A 20,381-nucleotide genomic window follows, 5' to 3' on the forward strand; every position below is an offset into this window, starting at 1 on the left:
ACACACACACACACACACACACACACACACACACACACACACACACACACACACAGAGAGAGAGGTGGACTAAGACATTTTTTTTTTCTTGTATTTTCATAGGATTTATTGAGAATAAGAAAAAGATAGATTGTTGCCATCTTTTTCCTCAATAAACCTAGAGGAAGAAGAACATACTTAATTGCTGACCGAGCTTTCCATACCTTCACCAGGCTTCTATTAAACAGCCCTTAATGCTTGTTATAACATGCTTTGAGTGCCAGGTGGTTGAGTCACATTAAGACAGTATAATGACCACAGTAAGGCAAAATACATTTCTAGCACTTGCTGAATCCTCAGCTCGAATTTAAGATGTGTTAAAAGCAAAACCAAACTTAACCTCCTAGATGTGCAGGATAATTATGATTTATTCTAACATGGGTCTTATTTCTGTCAACTTGGCTGTCATAACATTCACCAGCATTCAACAATATAATTCCTAAGATCCTGGAACAGGACAACAGTGCTTAAAATAAGTCAGCCAGGGCAGGAAATAAGTATTACCTTAACTGTAACAATAAAAATAATTACCCAAAATGTCCGTTGTAAACACCCATTACCAATGTCTTGGTTAAACTTTGATCTACAGTACCATGCATGCAGGATAATTACCCACATTTTGGTTGCTTTCACTTTGACCTCCAACACTTTAGCCAGATTACCTTAAACATGTTATTTGTGTTTATTTCACTGAAAATACACCACAAAAATGATAATATTTAAAAGAAATAATTAGTATAGTTTACAAACTATCTGATCATCCGTCCCTTGGTGTTTTTTTCCCAGTCAGACTTTGCTGTAGCACTGTCGCTGTATTCTCAGATCTGAGTAATTACTTTGGCGTAGAGCTGAAAAGATTACAAGAAAGTTTACCAGCAACTCAATTTATCATTTCAGTCATTTTTCAAGCAAAGGTGCAAAACATTCGTTGGTTCCAGTTTTAAAAATATGAGAATTTGCTGCTTTGCTTTGTCCCATTTGGTAGTAAATAAAACACCTTTGGGTTTGGACTGTTGTTCAAAGCTATTTGAAGACATCACCCTGGGCTCTAGAAAATTCTATTAAACATTTTTCCTTATTTTTTGACATTTCATAGACGAAACGATTAATTAAGATGATCTGCAGAATAATCAAGAATAAAATAAATTGTTGCTCCTCCACTATGGTGAATACAGGGGTTTTGTAGCTAATAGATTATGCAAAACATACAAAAATAGCAGTAAAGTTGTAAAAAAAAAAAAAAAAAGAAGAAGAAAAAGTCCTATAATGAAGGGTCCACTGATTATAAGAGACACACACTGCAGTGGTGCTAAAAATATAAGGATGACTCTCGATATACATGTATGGCATTACAGGCAATGCATGGAACGTGAATAATGGCATTCACCCTGAACACCACGCTACTGATTATGAACCATGAAGGAGAACGAATGCTAATCGATTGTAGCCCCGAGAAATGAACATAAAGCTGCCCTGACAACAGCACTGACTTTGCGTGACAGAAAAGAGACTCTTCTGTGACCATGTCTCACGCTAACTCATGTCACTACATGATTATGTTTTTAACGTGAGGATACTATTCCACAAATCAACAAGCCACTGCATTTTTTTTTTTTTTTTTAAACAAGATTTAAAAAGACTTAAGTGAGGTTTTATGCTTCATATTTTTGGTCATACAAGTTTTCTCAATTGAAGGCAGAGTATAGAAAACTATTGAGAATTTACTCGCTCTATTCCTGCAGTAAACACAATAGCCATTGTTGTTAGACTCTGGGTTTTGTAATTGGAGGAAGAGAAGAAAAAAACAAAACACATAGCCTGGCCTTGACTTAACATTTCAACTTTGGCAGTCCTTGTTGTGTATTCAGACGGTCTCCGTAACAAAAATAGAGCCCAGGAAAGAATGAGGTTGGAGTCTAGTCAGGTTTTCTTTCCCCTCTTCCCACCCCAATAAAACATCCGTTCTTTTCCAGAAAAGTAGTACAAGGTACAAGAGTGATTAGTGCTGAGGTATAAACACTACACCAAGTGTTGCTCTGGTGAAGTGGATGCTTAATAGCTACTGCCCACTATACTGTGATAAAGTCTGTATATTCATTCAGGTCCTAGAAGGTGGGAGAGAATCTGGGCCAGCGACCTTGCTGATTAAAACCATCTGAAACATCGTTTATTGCTCCTTTTAAAAAACAGATGATAAAATTCAGGGGAACTTCTAAGAAAGAAACAGTCGAGGCAGGCAAATCTTTCCGGTGTGTTATTGTTCTTAGCTGTTGTGGGAGGACTGAGAACAATAAGGTGACAAAAATAACCATTGGAGAAAAAAAAAGAGGCTTTATCAGTGAAATATTGTAGAACATTTCAGAAAAATATGTCTAAACAGAGGTGTGTCTGCTTCAGTGAATTATGCCAACAACTTCTCCATTCTGCTCTCAATAAGACAAGGTTGCAGCTATTGTTTTTCTTGGTAGAGGTGGTGGCGATGATGTGTTAGGAGCAGCTAGAGTACTTTCTCACCATGTAGGAGGGGAAAATGAGGACTCTCTTGTGTTTTCCGCAAGGCCACTGCGGGTCATCAAGGAGATTGGGGTCGTACTCGCGGAACTCCCCCAGATCATTACCTGCACAATAGAGGTGGAGCCAGAAGTAAGCCTTTGCACTTGCACTTTTCCAATTAAAATACACTGGATTATGGAGAAAAAAAATGAGGGTGAAGTATACACAACATTCATACTGATTAAGGTAAGTACTTGTTGGCAGTTGACTGACCTGTGTCCATGCTGCTCTGGTTGCTGTTGGCTCGGCCCAAACTGAGGCTTCTATGGCTGGCGTAACGAGACTGAGAGAAGGATGAAGTGGAGTCGATGGTGTTCCTTCGACCACCAAGCGCGTTAGTGGGAAACAGCAATTGGGTGTAAGACACCGTCTGCAGACACAGGTGTAGATATAATGTTTAATATCTATTTTTCACACAAGCATTATGTCAATGCAGGAAAATCCCCAGGTGGTCCCAACAGCATTTAGGGTGGTCTGTCTCATTAAGTGTCCCAGTATATTATACTACTAAGTCACCATGCACAATAACAGGAGCCTTGAACTAACTTGCCTGAATGGAATGCATAATGTGATGTAATAGAATGTAATGTAATTACACCTGGGATTTTGGGCTACGTGTTAAAATGCTGCTTTGAAAAAAAGCATATTACCTGCTTTAAAAATGCAAAAAACTGTGGTGATTTACTATGTTTTTCATTTCATTATGTTTTTTTGAGTAGTTACAGTAAGTAGAAAGCATGGACTTATACTTATTTTGTTGTCAATAATGATAAGATGATTGAACTTCACACATCATAATTCTGCTGGCATCTTACCTTTCCATCGGCTCCTAACTCCACACCCTCCAGCCCAATCACCATCTCCTTGGCACTGACGCCTCCTGATGGGTGTCGTTGACGCCCTCCTCCTTCCAGCTTGACATCCCTAATAAGCACAACAGCTTTAGAGCTTTCAACATACATAGATACATAGATACATACAAACCTTCCTACAGCTACTTTTAACCTCCAATCCCCTTGATCGGCCGAATATTTTTGTATTTAATGTCTGCTGCTGAAATTAAACAAGAGACTGGGTAAATCCCAAGCAAACTTTAATTAGAATGACATTGCCGTGAAGAGAAATATATAAGAATAGTGTTGAGAGAAGTATAATTAAAACCACAATATCAATCATAGCAGCAAACTAAACACTAAAATACACCAACTGCGAGCGAGTGTGTTAGTGTGTGAGTGAGTGAGTGAGTGAGTGTGTGAGTATGCTCGCTGTTTGGCAGTGTGGCTACTAATATGGATGGGTAACGGATACGCGGAATAAATAGGTGACCCACCAAATCTCTTGATGAGCAGTAGTTAATATGCACCTAATTGTCAGGTGTCACTGGTTGTGTTTTATTAATAAATAAAATCACACTGCTCAATTTCCTGGGGCCCCGGGAAATCGCCTACCTATCAATATGGTAAAATTGCCTTAAACAATTCCTGCATTTAACTTTTTAGCCTACTTAAAGTGAAAAGAGAGGCATTATCAGCACAATGTAGGCTGCTTAAATTGAATGAGCGTCTGTTCAGGGGGGAGCTGTAACTTTCATATAATGCTGGATAGTAATAATTAAACAGTAATTCTTTTGTATTTTCATTGTGATATTGTGTCAGTAAAATCAGAATCTGCAACATAACTGGTAACATTTCTGTCAAATACATACAATTTTCCTCTAAAGTAGAAGAACAAAGGAAGTCATTAGTAGTCTTATATGGCTGAGTTAAATTTTCTAAGTGCCATGAGTGCCTTCTGTTAGTTATTTGGGGGTAATGGTTCTGGAGAAAGCTGCAAGCAGCAATACCGAAGGCCAAGCAATCGGCCTGTTCCAACAGGCCCATTTTGAATGGGCACGTTTTAAACAGGCAGTGCAATAATATTGCCTAACAACAGACTGAGTTCTAAAATGTCTCTTGGACTTGCTTTCATGTCAAAACAAGACAGAAGAAAGATATATATCAACCTGTGTTTTTGTAACATTAACTCCAGCCTTATTTTAGCTTAATTTTTTACCTGAGTCAGCAGACATTAAATCGTAACACCGTCTTGTTTTTCTACTCCTCCCTTATCTTCCCTAGCTCGGTTGTGCTTTCTCTTTACAATGTGCCCAGAGAAATTACACAGTGGGTCTTTGCATGACTCTCCCAGTGTTTTGATGACATGCTTGGCCAATCTGTTATATTGAAAACTGTGTTATGTTGGCAGACTGGCATGTCAGGGTACAATATTGACGGAGCATTGAGATCCCCAGGCAGCAGATGTCTCACAGAAAAATGAAGATTACATAAAAAGGGGGAAACAAAGGAGACTGAATCATTTCTTTGAAAAGAGCATTTCTAATAAGCAATCCAGAAAATAAATTGTTGCGCTTCAGTCTGCTGACACAAAAAGCTGACATTGCTTAGCAACATGCATGGCTAGGAATCATGGGCTTCAAACGTGTTAGGGTTATGAATCTATGCAAAGTGCTCATCATGCCCTGCCAAATGTTTCTAAAGCTAGCATTAAGCGTAAAAAGCATATATATGAACATGACTAAACAGCAGTTTAAAGTTGGCTTGACTGACTTGTAATAATATTCTTCCGCAGCCTTGTCCAAGCGTCACCAACTACACTAAACTTACGAGCATCATTAAATTATACTTTATTATCCCTTTGAGAAATGTAATCATCTGCATTTGAACCCTTTAACCTTTTACCCCAGAGGACAACTTTGACTATACTCCAATGCCAGGAGCATTACCTAACACGCATGTATTTTAGGGTCAGCAAAACTCTAGTAAATGGGGAAAACCATGCCAACACAGGGAGTGCATGCAAAGTCCACAGAGAAAAGCAAGTGGTCCCTGGCAGGGTTTGAGTCAGAACCATCTAGATGTCACGAGACATTGACGCCCCATAAACAGATGCTCATTTAAAAACTTTGTCTTTAAGCCAGCATAGTTTGACGTTTTCATTCCTTTAGAGAAATGGTTTGACGTTTTTGAGAAACGTGGCTATTTGCTTTTTATTTTTCAAAAAAGAGTGATACCACTCATATGTCAGAAAGAAAAATATGAAGCTGGAACAAGCAGCCTGTTAGCTTAGTTTAGCGTAAGTACTTGAAGCAGGTGGAAACAGTGTCTGAACTCTGCAGCTCACTAAATAACACATTACATCTTGTTTAAACAATGTGTAAAGTGATTTTGTGGAGTGTAATGTGCAGGACTATTTTGTTTGTTGGAAGGAGTAACCTTGTCGTCATAGTGATGTCATGGTACATAAGGCTGTGGCGGTATGGATTTTGTCTTACCGCTGGAAAAGCAAGAAATTCCCGCGGTAGTGCGGTATACCGCAACCTACTTACAAGAGTAGCGTACGTTAGAGTGAGAATGGCAGGGTGCCGTTGTCTGTGTGGTCGCGCAAGGAGAGCGAGCGGTAGCGGAGAGTAGCATATGACTGCGCTGTGATAAAAAAAGAGATAGCAAAGATAATGTAAAGTAAAAATTGAACAATAAAACAACAATCTTGAGCTTCTCGGGACACAGTGGCTTTATCTGTTGTCAATACCGCCGGTAGAGGGGATTGTGTTAACGCTTAATACAGCGTTTCAATTTCAGGTCAATGTGAGAGTCTTTACTATGTTTTGCTGTCTTTTACGGCCACTCTGCCTTCTCTCTTCTCCGTTGATCTTTTCCAGAAGAAAGTTCAGAAAGCTTGATTGTCTATAAAGTTAAAAAAAGTTTGCCTTTAATGTGGTGATGAGGTCATTGCAGCGGTATTGGCAAGTGACTGCGGTAATGAGGTAACCGTCCCAGACCCATAAGTATGTCCAAAAAATAGTCCCTCACATAGACCGGTATAAGAGTGGTGTCAACGTTTTCATATCAGTGGATTTCCAAAAATGTCAAACCATTTGCCCTTTGAATTTAATTAGTTACTGTTGTTACTGTAGCAAAAGTGTTCCCATATTATGTTCCCTTTAGTTTGAAGGACCATACCGGGCTGTTGTACAAAATGTTGCAATTTTTTTTCATGGGGAGGTAATTATAGTGAGAATAAAGACGAGAGACAGAAGAAGGACATTACATGCAATCAGCTGTTTGGGCCCAGTCTTCTAATAAAATGTTTTGCAGTGACAACACTTGACTGAGCCAGCATAAGTCAGTAAACTGTCAAGCAGCAATGAGCAGTCAAATGTGTATATTGGATAGCCCTGGGGGTTTAATAACCCTTGACCTTGCACTGATTGGCTGGCTTTGGAAATTCCACAAACGAATTGAGCTTTCTATGCGCTCCACTAAGCCTTGCTGTGAAGCTTTTCTTTCTGTGCATTGTATTCTCTAGCGTTTATCTGTCCCCTTTCTCTTTCACTTCCTCCAAAACACACCGTTGTCATGTGAGTGGTGGGAGTCAGAAACAAGGTCATTCCAGAGCTATCCACATGCAAGCCAGGGGGGTTCCAATTACATAGAGACTAGCATTGCTTTGAGAAAAAAAAGGAAACAAGCATTGTCTACATATAAGTCACAAAGATCTTCTGTTCTAGCACCAAGAAATGTAAAACCCTAAAAAAAGGCAAAGATTAAACAAAAATGGTAAATATAAGGTGTCAAGACTGTCTGCAGGACAGGCAGCAGAAACTCCGGTCTGCCAGCAGTGCGGATAATTAGACCAGTGGACAACACATGAAAATTATTTAAGAGTTAAAGTTCCAAATCTGAAAAGAACAGGAACCCCGGGAAAGGTAAGTATTAAATGCTAAACAGCACAGCCAGCAGACAGTTGCAACAGACAAAAAAAGCCCATTTCAGCCCACTGTTTGTTTATTTATCAAACCTTAAAAGGTAAAAAAGGAACCACCAAAACCAACCCATAGAAATGTATGCACCAGTCAGAGAAGAAGACATCCACAGAAAAAGAGGGATGAGAAAACAAAAGGAAAGAGGGAGCACAGGCTGGAGGAGGTTACGAAGTTTGGCATGCTGTAGGATACATACCCTGCTTGGCTACAATCTCGATAGGGCAGGACAGAAAATACACTATAGAAGGATCTTCTGCCACTGATAAGGACTATCCTATAAAAACAAAAAATGGTAAACAAGCTAATCAATATCTATCTGACAAGATCCACATGTTAAAGTTGGAGAGAGTGTGCAGCAAAAATAGGAATGAAGAGAATGAGGTGAAACGTCAACATGAGTTTGTGTTGTTTTGTTGTGGTAGGACATGTAGCATGTATTAAGTGGTTTGGAGGCAAGAACAATGCATTTTTGTCATAAGTTAACCTCAATTAACATGGTATTTCTTTTACAAAATTGCCCTGAACTTAACTGTAAACATACATATCCAATCAGATGTGTTGTGACCAGATGTCAGCAGCACACGGGGCAGAAAGGCTCTGACTTTGGGTAACACTACAACGACCTCAAAGCCATAGCTGCAACTCAGATACATTATGAATCTTGAAACTAGGTCAAAATCAACATAAGGACACAAACAACACGGTGAGTCATGACATGTTTCAGCATCAGTTAATCAACAGGCAGTTCTCAATAGTGTGGAAAATCCAGCTACCAGTTGTTCCAACATCAGCTGAAGAAAAACAACTCTACCTATCAGGAGACCTAATTTAACAGGCAGAACTTATCAAGATGGTACACTGGTTTACTAAACAAGAGAAACTGTAACAGTCTACGCTTAAAAAAAACAACAACAAATTCAGCGGAAAAAATATTTTTTCAGAAAGCACCAGAACGAGACTCACAGCAGTTAACTGAATTAGATTTAATATCCAAAGAATGTGATATTGATAATGATGGAAATCACCAGAGCAATAAACACTATTGGCCTAGGTTAAACAACCATCTTTTCAAACATGAACACCACTGTGCTAAATGTTTTTTTTAATATATATATATATATATATATATATATATATATATATATGGATTTGTATTCTGCATACATGCTTATGTAAAATGTGACACAATTATATGTGATTTAGCTTTATTAGTGATGTCATAGTTTACTTCAAAACATGTAAACAATGATCAAGAAAGGTCTAAATTAAATCAGATTATACTCTGTGTGAATGGATGGGATTGTCAATTGATTACATTTCATTTATAATTCAAAATGACATGCAGTGAAAGGGCCAGGCCTGCTCGACTACGGTGTGGCTTGTAATGTGAGAAACATCTACACAGCAGTTCATTGACCGGGGCAGCCTGCCATTATACACTGAGGACTTGTATTGACTAATGGATGGCAATGTTTGCCTTCATACCTTCCATTGCGCATATCATGTTGCCTCAAGTTCTTTATGAAGTGGATCTTCTTGAAACTCTTTGGTCGGGGTGAACCCGATAGGGTTCGGCATCTAAAATGTAAAAAACAAACACTAAACATCAATACCTCAAAAAACTGAGAAACTGTCCCAGTCCAAGATACAAACAGTGATTGGAATATCTTAGGTTAAAAACTAAATACTTTAGCAGACAATGTGAATGGTATTTCTGTGCAGTTTACTACCTGCGGAGAGGAGCATTCTCCTCAATGTCCTCTAGTGTTTCAAGTGAAGAGCGCTGAGAGATGAGTCTTCGTCTGGAAAGACAAACAGAAGACACACAGAAAGATTGACGTTGGATACAAAAAGACATCAACACACCAAACACAGGACCAACTGTTCTTATGCTAAACAGCTATTAAAAGAATGACCTCTGGCAAAATAATGATAATAATACTCATTGTGATCTTTCCATTTACCGAACACATGGGCACACAGCCCTGCAATGCAATTTGATTAAAAGGCAGAACAATGACCAAAGTCAATACCCCAGCAAAGCAATACCTTAAATTTGCAAATGGGCACTGAAAATCAATCAATTTTCCTAACAAATTGGTCAGTTCTAGCTTTTACAATAAAACCAAGGTATCAGCATTCACAGACAATGCAGGGTTATTCAACCCAAATCTCCATTTGTGTAACGAGTCAATAAGTGTGTGAAGCCACTATCCACCTCACTGTTCTGTACTGTACACAACTACTGAGAAACTGAATAGCTTGGGAAACACTTATCAATCATTTTGCAGTGAAGTGTCAGTACAATGCCTTTTTGATAACTTAATAGTTTTAGGACTTGAGACATATTTAACCCCTTTTTTATTTTTTATTTACCAACATATGTAAAACTGCCTCCATCAATCCATCAATACCACTGTGTGCCTGCATGGACAAGGATGACTCCTCAATCTGGCATAGATCACAGAGAATTTTCCAGGATTTGAGCAGTTACGAGGACAACAAGCTGGCTCAGCGAGCACTTTTTGTAACACATTTTGTCCCAGCTGGCTTTTATTTCACACTTTAGTTGCACTACTACTCAAGAAGTTAATTCTGCTGGTTGCCTTTCATATGATCAAGTGCCAATTTAAGAAACATACCCACATGTGATAACTAAGTATGCCTAAATCGGTTCTAAAAATAGGTTGTAATTGCATGTTTAGAACCACAATCAACAACATAATCGAACTCATCAGTCAACATCACAAAGTGGCACACATTTAAGAGTAGTAGAAATTAACACATTAGTGGTAAAATAACACATTCTTCCAAAGGGGATCTATCTGTCATCAAAGGTTAAATAAACCTGCAGCGGAGTTGGCAAAGCCAAGTAAGTGTGCAAATAAATGACTGTTCAAACCATGCATCCTGAACATATTCTTGGACTATCCAATTCTTCCAAGTTTTGTAATGCTGTATGTATGTTCCAAGCTGATGACACTTGCCTCTTTACTGAACATTTCAGCCAAAGGGTGAGACAGCGGAGCGTAAAGCAGAATGGCTGGTTAATAAATGACAGAGCATGAGAACAAATTAACAAAGAATGACTCTGTCCTTGAGGATCTCCCGGAGTTTAAACCAACACAGGCTGAGTGAACAGTGCATTGCGGCGGAGACGGGCCGAGATAAGTGATTACATGAGGAGCCAGACTGTTGGAGCTGACAAGAAACCTAGAACCATTGTACTGGCTAACCTTCTGCGCTGTGTATTATGACCCTAATGGTCATAAACTGGAAGGAAGAACATTAAGCTCCGATAAAGACCATGAACAGTACATGTTTCAGTCTAAATGAGCAGAACAATGGGCAGCTGATTCAGTTGTAATGAAAGGGCTTGACCTCTGCACGAGAGAGGACAAGGCTTCTGGCTTTCTCATGATGGAGGCTCATTTCATTCCTAAAACTACTTAATGTTCAATGAATCTTTAAGAAAAATTTAGGTCATAAAAAAACATTTCCATTCAAAATCCTTTGTTAATCCCACAATGGGAAAATTCACACTGTTGCAGCAGCCAGGGATAAGAGGAAAAGTAAAATACACAGGTTAACACAGTAAAAAATATGATTAAAGAAATTAAATATTAAAAAGTAAAATGTATTTAGAGTAATTGCACAGTCACATGTTTTATTGCACGTTTTATCAGACCTGGTGAGTGTGTTTTGTCCATGCGGTCTACTGGGAGCAGTGGTGATTGTAGAGTCTGACAGCAGCAGGCAGGAAAGCCCTGCGGTATCTCTGTGTGACGCAGCCCAGTGGGGAGCATGGTGTCATGACTCCATGTTTTGATGTATTTAGAGCTGAAATGGGACCTTGGCATGGAACATAACAGTCTTTAGCTAATGACAAATTGAAAATCACCTCATCTTTGTCTTTAATCCAAAAACGGAATAAAAGTAAGTTTCTAGCTGAAGGCTCAATTTAATCACTAAATTATATTTTTACATGAATTATGGATCCAACGAATGATGTGAGATGTGAGGTGCCACTTGAACAGCAGTATGGAACCCATTGAGAATTATCCTCCGACACTGCAATTCTCCTTAGCTCGACAGAGTGCTTTATATTTTTAAACTTTTTGTTTTGTTCTCTTTGGATGCAGCAGGAAGCCGTTTTGAAAAACTAAAAAGAAACTAAAAGCCCTGACAGACCCACTGTGAGCTACTAGCGCAGCCCAAAATAACAGAAACAAAGTTTGCATCTAGCTGGCGATTATATAGTCCAGCATTTAGTACCCATAGAGCCAGATACTTATCTCAGGAGTTGGTGGAGACCAAAACCGAGCTAAATGAATGCTAATGTTTCTCTGTGTCTGTATGTGTAAGTAGACAACTGTTTGCCTTCATAAGGTGATAATACAGAATGGCAGTGTTGTGTTTACAGCTTGTGATGCATGCACCAAGTGGTCAAAAAAGTCAATTAATGCAAGTTTATAGGTTTGGATTTTTTCTATCCTACTATATGACCTATATTCTAATATACACATTGAAAGAGTTATTGTTTGCAATAATTATTCCTCCTGTCCATACTATTTGTGAAGCCCACAGAAATCCACAGTCCTTGTTCGAAGCATAAATGCATGGTAATCCCAGCCGATGCTAATGTGAGGCTTTAGCATTCTAGTCATAGACAAATCAAGTGGGTATCTTCCAAAGTTACTGTTTTTTTAGAACAATTTTCCCTTTGGGTAACCTGGCACAGCGTTTCCTTGCCGAGCTGCAGCGGAGTGATAATAACACCCAGATGGGATTTTGCAGTAAAAAGCTTGCAACTTTGGAAGCTTGATTTCACCAACTTGTAATTGCTGAAGCCTCATATAAATTGTGTCTGGATTTTTGAAGGACAGGAAGAATGTACAGCAGTAGACTCTCACAGCGAAGGCCTGATCACTTCACAGCTGTTAAAGTATGGGCGGGATAAATGAGTAAAATGACCAATAGTTCTAAATGTTAGTAGAGGCATGAGTTTGCATTAAGACGGACAGAAAAATCCAAACCTGTCCTTAATCTCTGCAAACACTGTATGTAAGCAATAGGTCTCAATTTCTGTGTAACACTGACAATTTTTCCTGTCCAAATCTCGGTGAATTGTGACTGATTTTCAAATAACATTCACCAGTTGACCGAAGGGCATGTTTCCAGTTCAAGAGGACACAGCTGAAGCGTGAGAACTTTGATCCATGCACTGCAGATGCACAGCAGCAGCAGGACATGTTTTTGAATGCAAAATATGTTTTCCAGGCTGCTACAAATCCTGGAAACAACAACACTGGCCAAGCCACTCACCTACTTCAGACACAACTCCTACCAACTAGGGTTAGCTTAGTCTGTTTGAAATAAACAAGGCCTGGTCAGAAGCTTCAAAGAAGCCTCAGTATAAATCATGGCAAAGGAGCAACAACAAGCACCCCTTAGCATCTCTCAATCCCTGCAAATACAATGCAGTCCTCTTGCAATGAAAATGTTTCAAAAAGATATTGATAATCCTCTCCAGCAGTGCCATGCAATGACGCCATAAAACTCAAGTGGTCTATTTGTGGAGATTAAACCGTTTCACACGTACGCCCTGTTGGCAGCTTGCCACAGAACATAGTTTTTCAATTTGCCAGAGAGTTGCTGAGTGGAAATAAATGTAATGCTCTGGGCTTCCTCACACAATAAATTCCAGGCAAACAGAAAACAGGGTAATTCTGATAAAATAAATAAATAAAATTGGACTCCAAAACACACAGGCGGTACAAATGGCATGTATCAGCAGATTTTAAAAAATCTGAAAAAGGTTGAACATGAACAAAGTTATATTAGCTTTGCAGGGTGAGATACAGAACAAGTCATAATGTGGAAATTTAACTCTGGGGTTCAACTTGAAAGTGCATGAAGCAAAACACATGCTGCACCTTGTTACTTTGTGGTGCATTTAAGTTGGGTTTCACAGTCAAATCCTTTGGGCTTTTTTTATGAGTGTTTGTTAACAGCTCCGCCACTGAGAAGGAAAATTGAGCATTCTTCTATAATCCTGTCATTATGCCAACCATGACCTCAGCGAACAACAACCAATCTCCTAACCAGAAGTATATGACCCAATCACACAAAACTCCACAGGTCCACTATAAATGGCTTGTGCTGCTTGTTTTCCAGCCACAGCCTCTGATGTCTCATGCTAGAAAAATTATACTGTTAAGCGCATGATTCTGTACCTAATGGTGATTGGAACATAACTGAAATATGATGTGAGAAGACCTGGATATGTTTAAGGGATGATATTAAATTAAAGGATGAAATGAAGATAGCTTTACACCTTAGGCAGACAAGGCCAGATGGTAAGAATAGGAATGCTATATTTAAAGCTGCAGCACTTGGAGTGCTCATTCATGATAGATGAAGTCTGAGGAATGGCAGGAAGAATATAAAATCTTCCATAATTTCAATGCATTGGATTCTGATTAAGAATAGTCTAAAGCAGCCTTAACTTCAGAAAGTCTACTTTGGCAGCACATCAGAGGCTCTGTGACTTCCTGAATGGGAGCAAGACTGAAGGCCAAAAGTCTAAGGGGTGAGTGTGTGTTTCTGATGCCCATGGGAGAGGAAGTGAAGAACAAAAAATACAGAGTGGTGAGCCAGGCTGCTTCTCAGAAAGTCTTGGCATCCTGCCTCTCCCAGCCAGGGACCTCTGGACACGTTTCCACCAGCTGCCCTTAGAAAACAAACCAGGCACTGTGCAGAGCGCTGGTCTGTCTGTGCTTTCTGTGGAACATGACCACACTCCATCAACAGGTTGCTGATTTCTCAAAATTAGAATTCAATTGTGTGGACATCATCCAAACACACTTAAAAAGGAGGGTACAGTCAGGCTTTAACAACTGTGAGATACATTGTAATGCAATTCAAAACTACATACATCAAAAGTTGAAGCTCAAGAACAGCAAATAAAAGGACCTTGTGGTGAGACTGTTCCTTCTACGTCTGTTTCCAAGGTCCAGAATGAACTTTCAATCTCGACTTTTACGCAAACATGAACAGGTGGTCCTTAAAGTGCCCAGGAAAATGGAAATTTAAACATGTGTTATTCCATGACAACTGAGCAAACACCATCTGCTGAGCCAGATTCTGTGACATTATCGAAAAGCTACTAAATGGATGAAGTAATGGTGCTTTAATGGACAAGTGTTATCGCAGAAAATACAGAGCACATTTCTAAACAGACAATGGTGTTTTTTGTTAAAGAACTTCTTTATTGCACTTCTTTCACTATCAAAAAAGGTACAAATCCAGACTTTTGGAAGCTGCTTTGCAGTACAATTTCCATGAGGTCAGAAAAGGGAATAAATGCTTATTGAGTGTTTCGCAATGAAGCAGGGCTCCCTGTGAAGTCTGGCAGAGACACCAGAGGGAGGAGAGGATTTGAGTAAGAGAGGGGAACTGAATGAAAAGCAGAGCAGAGAGGACTTGACGGCAGGTTATGACAGTGAGAGAACCATGAGACGACTGTTACTGACAGCGGTCCTGCAGCGAGGTTAGACAGTCCAAACTCTTGTTGTGCCTCCAGTGTGAAAGTAAAGTAGACAGAGAGAGCAAATAAAAGAGCAGCAAGCCCTTGTTGGATGAAGTTGAACAGGAATGTCGAGTTACCGGACGTTAACATCACACTGTCGAGATGGAGACAGCAGGTGACACTTGCCAATGACACTTGCCAATGAGCATGAGCACAGGAAAGAAAAAAACTAGGAAACTAGGTTACAGCTCCAGGACCTACGATCATACTGCACATATCTGTCCCTATGCAGATGGCAGACCAGTGAGTCCTAAGACTACAACCACCTGCATGCAGTAAATAAAAAACAGCTGGATTTTAGTATTTTTGTCTCCAGGCAGACTGTGTAGCAGCGAACAAAAAGCACCTTTCCAAAATAGCCAACTGTAAATAAAAAATAAATATAAAAAAAAAAAACTGCAGTGAAAGGTTCAATAATTCAGGGCCCTGGTTTATGTGGTTGTAAGGAAAACAAAACAAAATGCATTAGATGTGCAAAACAAAAGCAAGTAATTAAGTTTACCTCCTTTACTTAATAACTGATGTGCCAAATTATAGTGGCATGCATAGAGAACGCTGATAATGTACTTAAATTTAAGAAATGAAACATTAACCTGGCTGCTTATGTAGGCATGATGGGTAGGAAGTAACTGAAATAGAGGTCTGTCAGTGACATCTTATTGTAACTAATAATGGAGGCAACGTGATTTTGAAAACTAATTAAATCTTGACAGCTGTCTCCGCAGAGTGCATAAATGAGTGGACCAAAACATGCATGGGGGCTTAGTGCTCCTATGATGCTTGCTATGATGCCATCAACGTAGAGTGTAACGGCCTGACTTTGCAGGTCCTGCAGACAAGCTTGCACCTTTAACGTCAGCGTTACTCACACTGTTGGCTACTGCATGTTCCCAAACCCCGTTGTTAACACAATTACCTGGATCTCTGCAGCTCTATCGCAGAGTTGGCTATCTGTACGCCCTCCAGGCTGTAGTTCTGGGAGGTTTGCCTGGAGTAAGGGGCAGGTAGGATTCCCTGAGTGTACGTCTGCAGCCTCCCTCTAGTCGATGCTGGGACCGCGGAGAACGGCGAGCTGAACGTCGGGGGCACAAAAGCGTCGCCCTCCGTGTCTGTACCTACCGGGGCAGCTGCGGGACCCGTCCCGAAACTAGCCCGACCGCCGGAGAGAAGAGCCTGTTTTGCGAAAGCAAGCGCCTGGGCGGCGGTGGTCGCTGCCGCCGCCGCCGCCGCCGCTGCAGCTCCGGCAGCCCCGTACACCGAGCGCTCCGGAGAAACCAGGCTCTGTCTAGTCCTCGCTTCAAGAGAGTCATCCTCTTCGTTTTGGTCGTCTTGCACTGGTCGCCCATCCAAAGAAATGTTGCTGAGAAAAGACAACGCCGCTTGCCTCCTCCTCGGGTCTATGCGTTTCCGCGTTTGCTCGATACTGGAGTGGCTGATCTGTAGCGTGGCCGTGGATGTGTTGCTGCTCGTGGCAGCCGCCATGGTCCGCTCCCAGTGATCCTGGTCCCCACAGCAGCGACCTTACCTTGCTAACATTAATTATATTGTGTTAATCGTGCTTGTGTTGGTGAATTGCAGTGGCCTGCCTTTTAAGGACATGCGTTTAACTGGGTGAAAACAGGGGGTCACGTGTGTGCAGTATTGTGGCAGCACAGGGAAAATTTGGACCAATGGGCTGTCAGGAATACATGTGCGTTTTTTCTACCTTTTCCTGACTGTTGGAGCCACCACTAGCTTCTCTGACAGGATATGCCAAAATTACATAAACTAAGCACGGCATCTTTAAAACAGTTTGATCTGCACAGTGTGAGTCTTTAAGCAACATTTACATTTTGTCCATCAATTTGGAAGACAGACTGCTACAAGAAATGTTTAACATGATGGCAAGAAAACTTTTGCAGCTTTCTGCATTACAAATCTCATTCAAGCATGGCGAAAGAGCTGCACGCTGCTTTCTCTGTCCGCACCATACACGCTCCCTACAATGATCAATGGGAGCGAACAGAATGTGGTCTAACTCTGTTTGTTTTGAGAAAATATATCCTTGTCTGAATTATACAAGTCAGCATCGCTGCAGCAATTGCGCCATCTGTCTGCTTGACATGCATTGCGTGTCCTTTTTGTTGTTGTTGCTTTTTGCCATAACCCCATCAATATGCCATTTTATGGATTGTGTATTATTTACCCTATTCTGCAAGTGATGTTACTCTCTTCTATGTTGGGATTGCAATGTTCTGGGGCTCTGGGACGACAAAAATTGTTCCTTGGTCCCCGTTGAATCCGGCTGACCCCTCGTATGTAGGCCTACTGTGTTGCCATGTTCCCACCAAATTCAGTGCAAGCAGCAGAATACACATGGCAGCTTCTTCATCAGCCACAAAACAACCAGTGCTCCCATGCTAAAGATTCTATTAGTCATCTGTGCATCAGTTTGTGCCAATTAAGTCCCGGATCAAATATGAAATTCTCCTACTGACATACACATCTTTCCATGGACTTGGACCTCAGTACCTAAGAGATCTGCTCCACCCATACACTCAGCCTCTGACAAAGACCTGCTTGCTGTCCCTAATTCCAGGCTCCGGACATTTGGTGACAGAGCCTTCTGTGTCAGTGCACCATCGCTCTAGAACAAGCTTCCTCTTGCGATTCGCTCTGCCTCCTCTATTATAACCTTTAAAACCCAGCTTAAAACATACCTCTTCACTGAGGCTTATGGAATTTAATATCTCCTGGCCTCACACCTTTCACCCCTTAACCCCCCCTGTTTGTTAAGCGTCCTCGGGTTTGTGAAAGGCGCTATATAAGTCAAAGTTATTATTATTATTATTAATTCAAACAACTTTATTTATATAATTTATTTATATAATATATTATCTATATTTATAAACTAACTTAATTTTCGAAGAACCAATCAGTGCCCTTGGTATAAATAAGAACCAATATTTGGTGCTTTGAGTGCAATCCGGAAGCACACACAGTTTAATGACCACATGCACATTAAACGAGATAGGCCTACATACTGTACTGGCAGTGATTTGTCTGGAAACCAAACTAAATATCAAGGAATTAAATGGTGGAGTCTGGAGGTGTGGGCTTGACCAACTGCCACTTTGCTCGTTTGAAGCCACGATGTCTCTCTCCTCGGAGGGCCAATTTCTCGGGGCAGGCAAGAGAAAGGGGAGGTAATCTTTCCCCTATCATAAGGGGCCAGATTCAAGACCTGATGGTAGGACATGTTCAACAATTTTCTCATATTCTCATTTTATAAAGAAGCTCTTCTACCTGCCTCAAAACCAATTGACTTGTGATAAACTGACATGTTTATAATCCCACTTCTCACATTGACCAACAGAAATACTGTTGAAGACATTTAACTCAGAAGTTCACAGCCATATTCCATGTTAGTCAAGTAACATCAGCACAGGATCTGAATCAAACAACTCAAACAGTCGACTCTGTAGCTAATGCAGACTAAATCTACCATTCTAGTCCCCACAGCAATCCCAGGTACAGTCAAGCTTTGTCAAATGTCCCAATATTATTTCTGACAATATCCGCAAATTATTAGTAAGCTCACAAATACCAAGTATAGTTGCTACAACTAGAGATATTCATCAATCACTCAAAATATAATTTTGGAAATGTTCACTTAAATCACGTTTAATCATGTATATGTGCATAAAAAAATGTAATGTTAAGTTCCTTATAATGGGACACCTGTACCTATGTTTTACAGAAATGATAAGAACAGACATAGCTTGTAATAGAAGCTATCCTTCAAACCACAACAAAATTAGCCTTGTCCTCATCTGCAGAATAGGTCTTATAAAAAGTTTATAAAGGTGTGTTAAAATGGTCTACATTAAATGGAATATTTAGAAAATAGACATTGTTCACAAACGGTCACACTTTGCAGAGACTGCCAACACAGCACTTCTTTACCACTAGATGTCTCTATTGGAGCTTAAATCTGAACTATGCCGCGTGTTCCTTACGTTCTGCAATACAGAAAAGAGCATGTAGTGACTGATGTTTATAGTGCCCCAGGGTGAATGTACATCATAATGTAACCAACATAAATTCACCATAACACTGGTCATATTGACTATTTAATGATAGTAGTCACTCAACCTAAGGTTATTGGGATATATACAGACAAAGCAATACTGATGATTGATCTTTAGGGTCACTTTTTTCCCTTCATTTGTGCTCCAAAAATACTAAAAGAAGTTTTCTTGACTACTGTTTGTACATTGAATGTGTCACCAACATTAAACAACCAGAATGATATACAAATAACATTTAGCTTGGGATAACAACGCTATAGATCTATGCTCTAATGCTTTTCTGTTAACAGCCTGGGCAACAATAATGGTTAGGAACTGCAGGTTCTTTGGCCCCAGTTAATCTGCGCAGCCCATCAGTCCCTGCAGCGTCGCAGCAAAGACTCCTGCCCTCGGTGAGAAACTCGGAGCTTCCTGTGTTTGTGTGAAGTTTCCTACTCATGAAGTACTTCAGCACCTCATTGTGAGGCTTCATGCCCATGACTCTGCATTTACTTTTACAATGATTAAAGACAAATATGCCAACAAGCCTCATACATTTCCCCTTACTGTCCTAAGAGGTAGAAACACAATACTGGAGTATCTTAATGGGTACACTTGCATTGTCCAGTGGTAAAATAATTTTTGCTCTAATAACCTAAGAAGGTTTAAAAGAAAAATTGAATAAAGGTGAGAGGATAGAATGTGGAAGGAAGAGGACAAAGATCAGAAACAATAGGGAAATAAATAGTCATTCAGGTGTTAAAATCTTGGAATTCAGCTCTCAGTGGAAGAAACTCCCTGTCAGTGACGTATGATTAGTGTTTCTGATAATCCTACGCCTGGGAAAGGTTTCACCCTTTTTTTTTTTTTACACCAATAACATTTTGAGTCATTGCAGGGTAAAGCAATTAAAATGCCTGCCAAGCTATTTCAGGGGTGCTAATGTCACTGCCTGCCTTAGTTGGTCTTGCTGGGGCACACTGTTTACATGCATGTCTCTTTCACACACACACACACACACACACACACACACACACACGCACAAAAATGCAGGGCCAGTATGACATTATAATTGAGTGCCTTAGCTCTTACCGCATCCAAGCAAGAACACAATACCATACTAATATACTGCAATACTAAATTAAATGGTTTGTTATTGTTTAATTTTTGACACTGAATTCTCCCATATTCCCTAGTGGAGAATCAAATCTGTCAACATTAGCAGCCCTGGTCAGATTATGTGTGTGTTGATGAAGGATTTAGATAAGAGCGAGTGTGAGGCCAGCGCTGCGCTCTCACACAGGGACAGCTCGTCTTAATGGGACCG

At 40.2% G+C, this 20,381-nt stretch overlaps 1 protein-coding gene across 3 annotated transcripts in view; it reads right to left on the minus strand.

The window, feature by feature from the left end:
- The window catches only part of cables1 (Cdk5 and Abl enzyme substrate 1), a 21,105-nt gene extending 4,399 nt beyond the window's left edge, over positions 1-16,706 (minus strand). For 2 of the 3 annotated variants that reach the window (XR_004658830.1, XM_034888331.1), the window contains exons 1-7: positions 15,922-16,706; positions 9,145-9,216; positions 8,900-8,992; positions 7,611-7,688; positions 3,408-3,516; positions 2,806-2,962; positions 2,554-2,657 (exon numbers count right to left, since the gene is read on the minus strand). Coding sequence is in view for 2 of the 3 variants with exons in the window: in XM_034888331.1 (XP_034744222.1) it covers positions 2,554-2,657; positions 2,806-2,962; positions 3,408-3,516; positions 7,611-7,688; positions 8,900-8,992; positions 9,145-9,216; positions 15,922-16,487 (1,179 nt within the window). In the remaining variant the exon portion in view is untranslated. The remainder of the gene's footprint in view (positions 1-2,553; positions 2,658-2,805; positions 2,963-3,407; positions 3,517-7,610; positions 7,689-8,899; positions 8,993-9,144; positions 9,217-15,921) is intronic. The other variant, XM_034888332.1, reaches the window with a different exon arrangement.
- Positions 16,707-20,381: the final 3,675 nt, after the last annotated feature.

Source organism: Etheostoma cragini, chromosome 12, assembly GCF_013103735.1.
Source record: "Etheostoma cragini isolate CJK2018 chromosome 12, CSU_Ecrag_1.0, whole genome shotgun sequence".
NCBI classification, from domain to species: Eukaryota; Metazoa; Chordata; class Actinopteri; order Perciformes; family Percidae; genus Etheostoma; species Etheostoma cragini.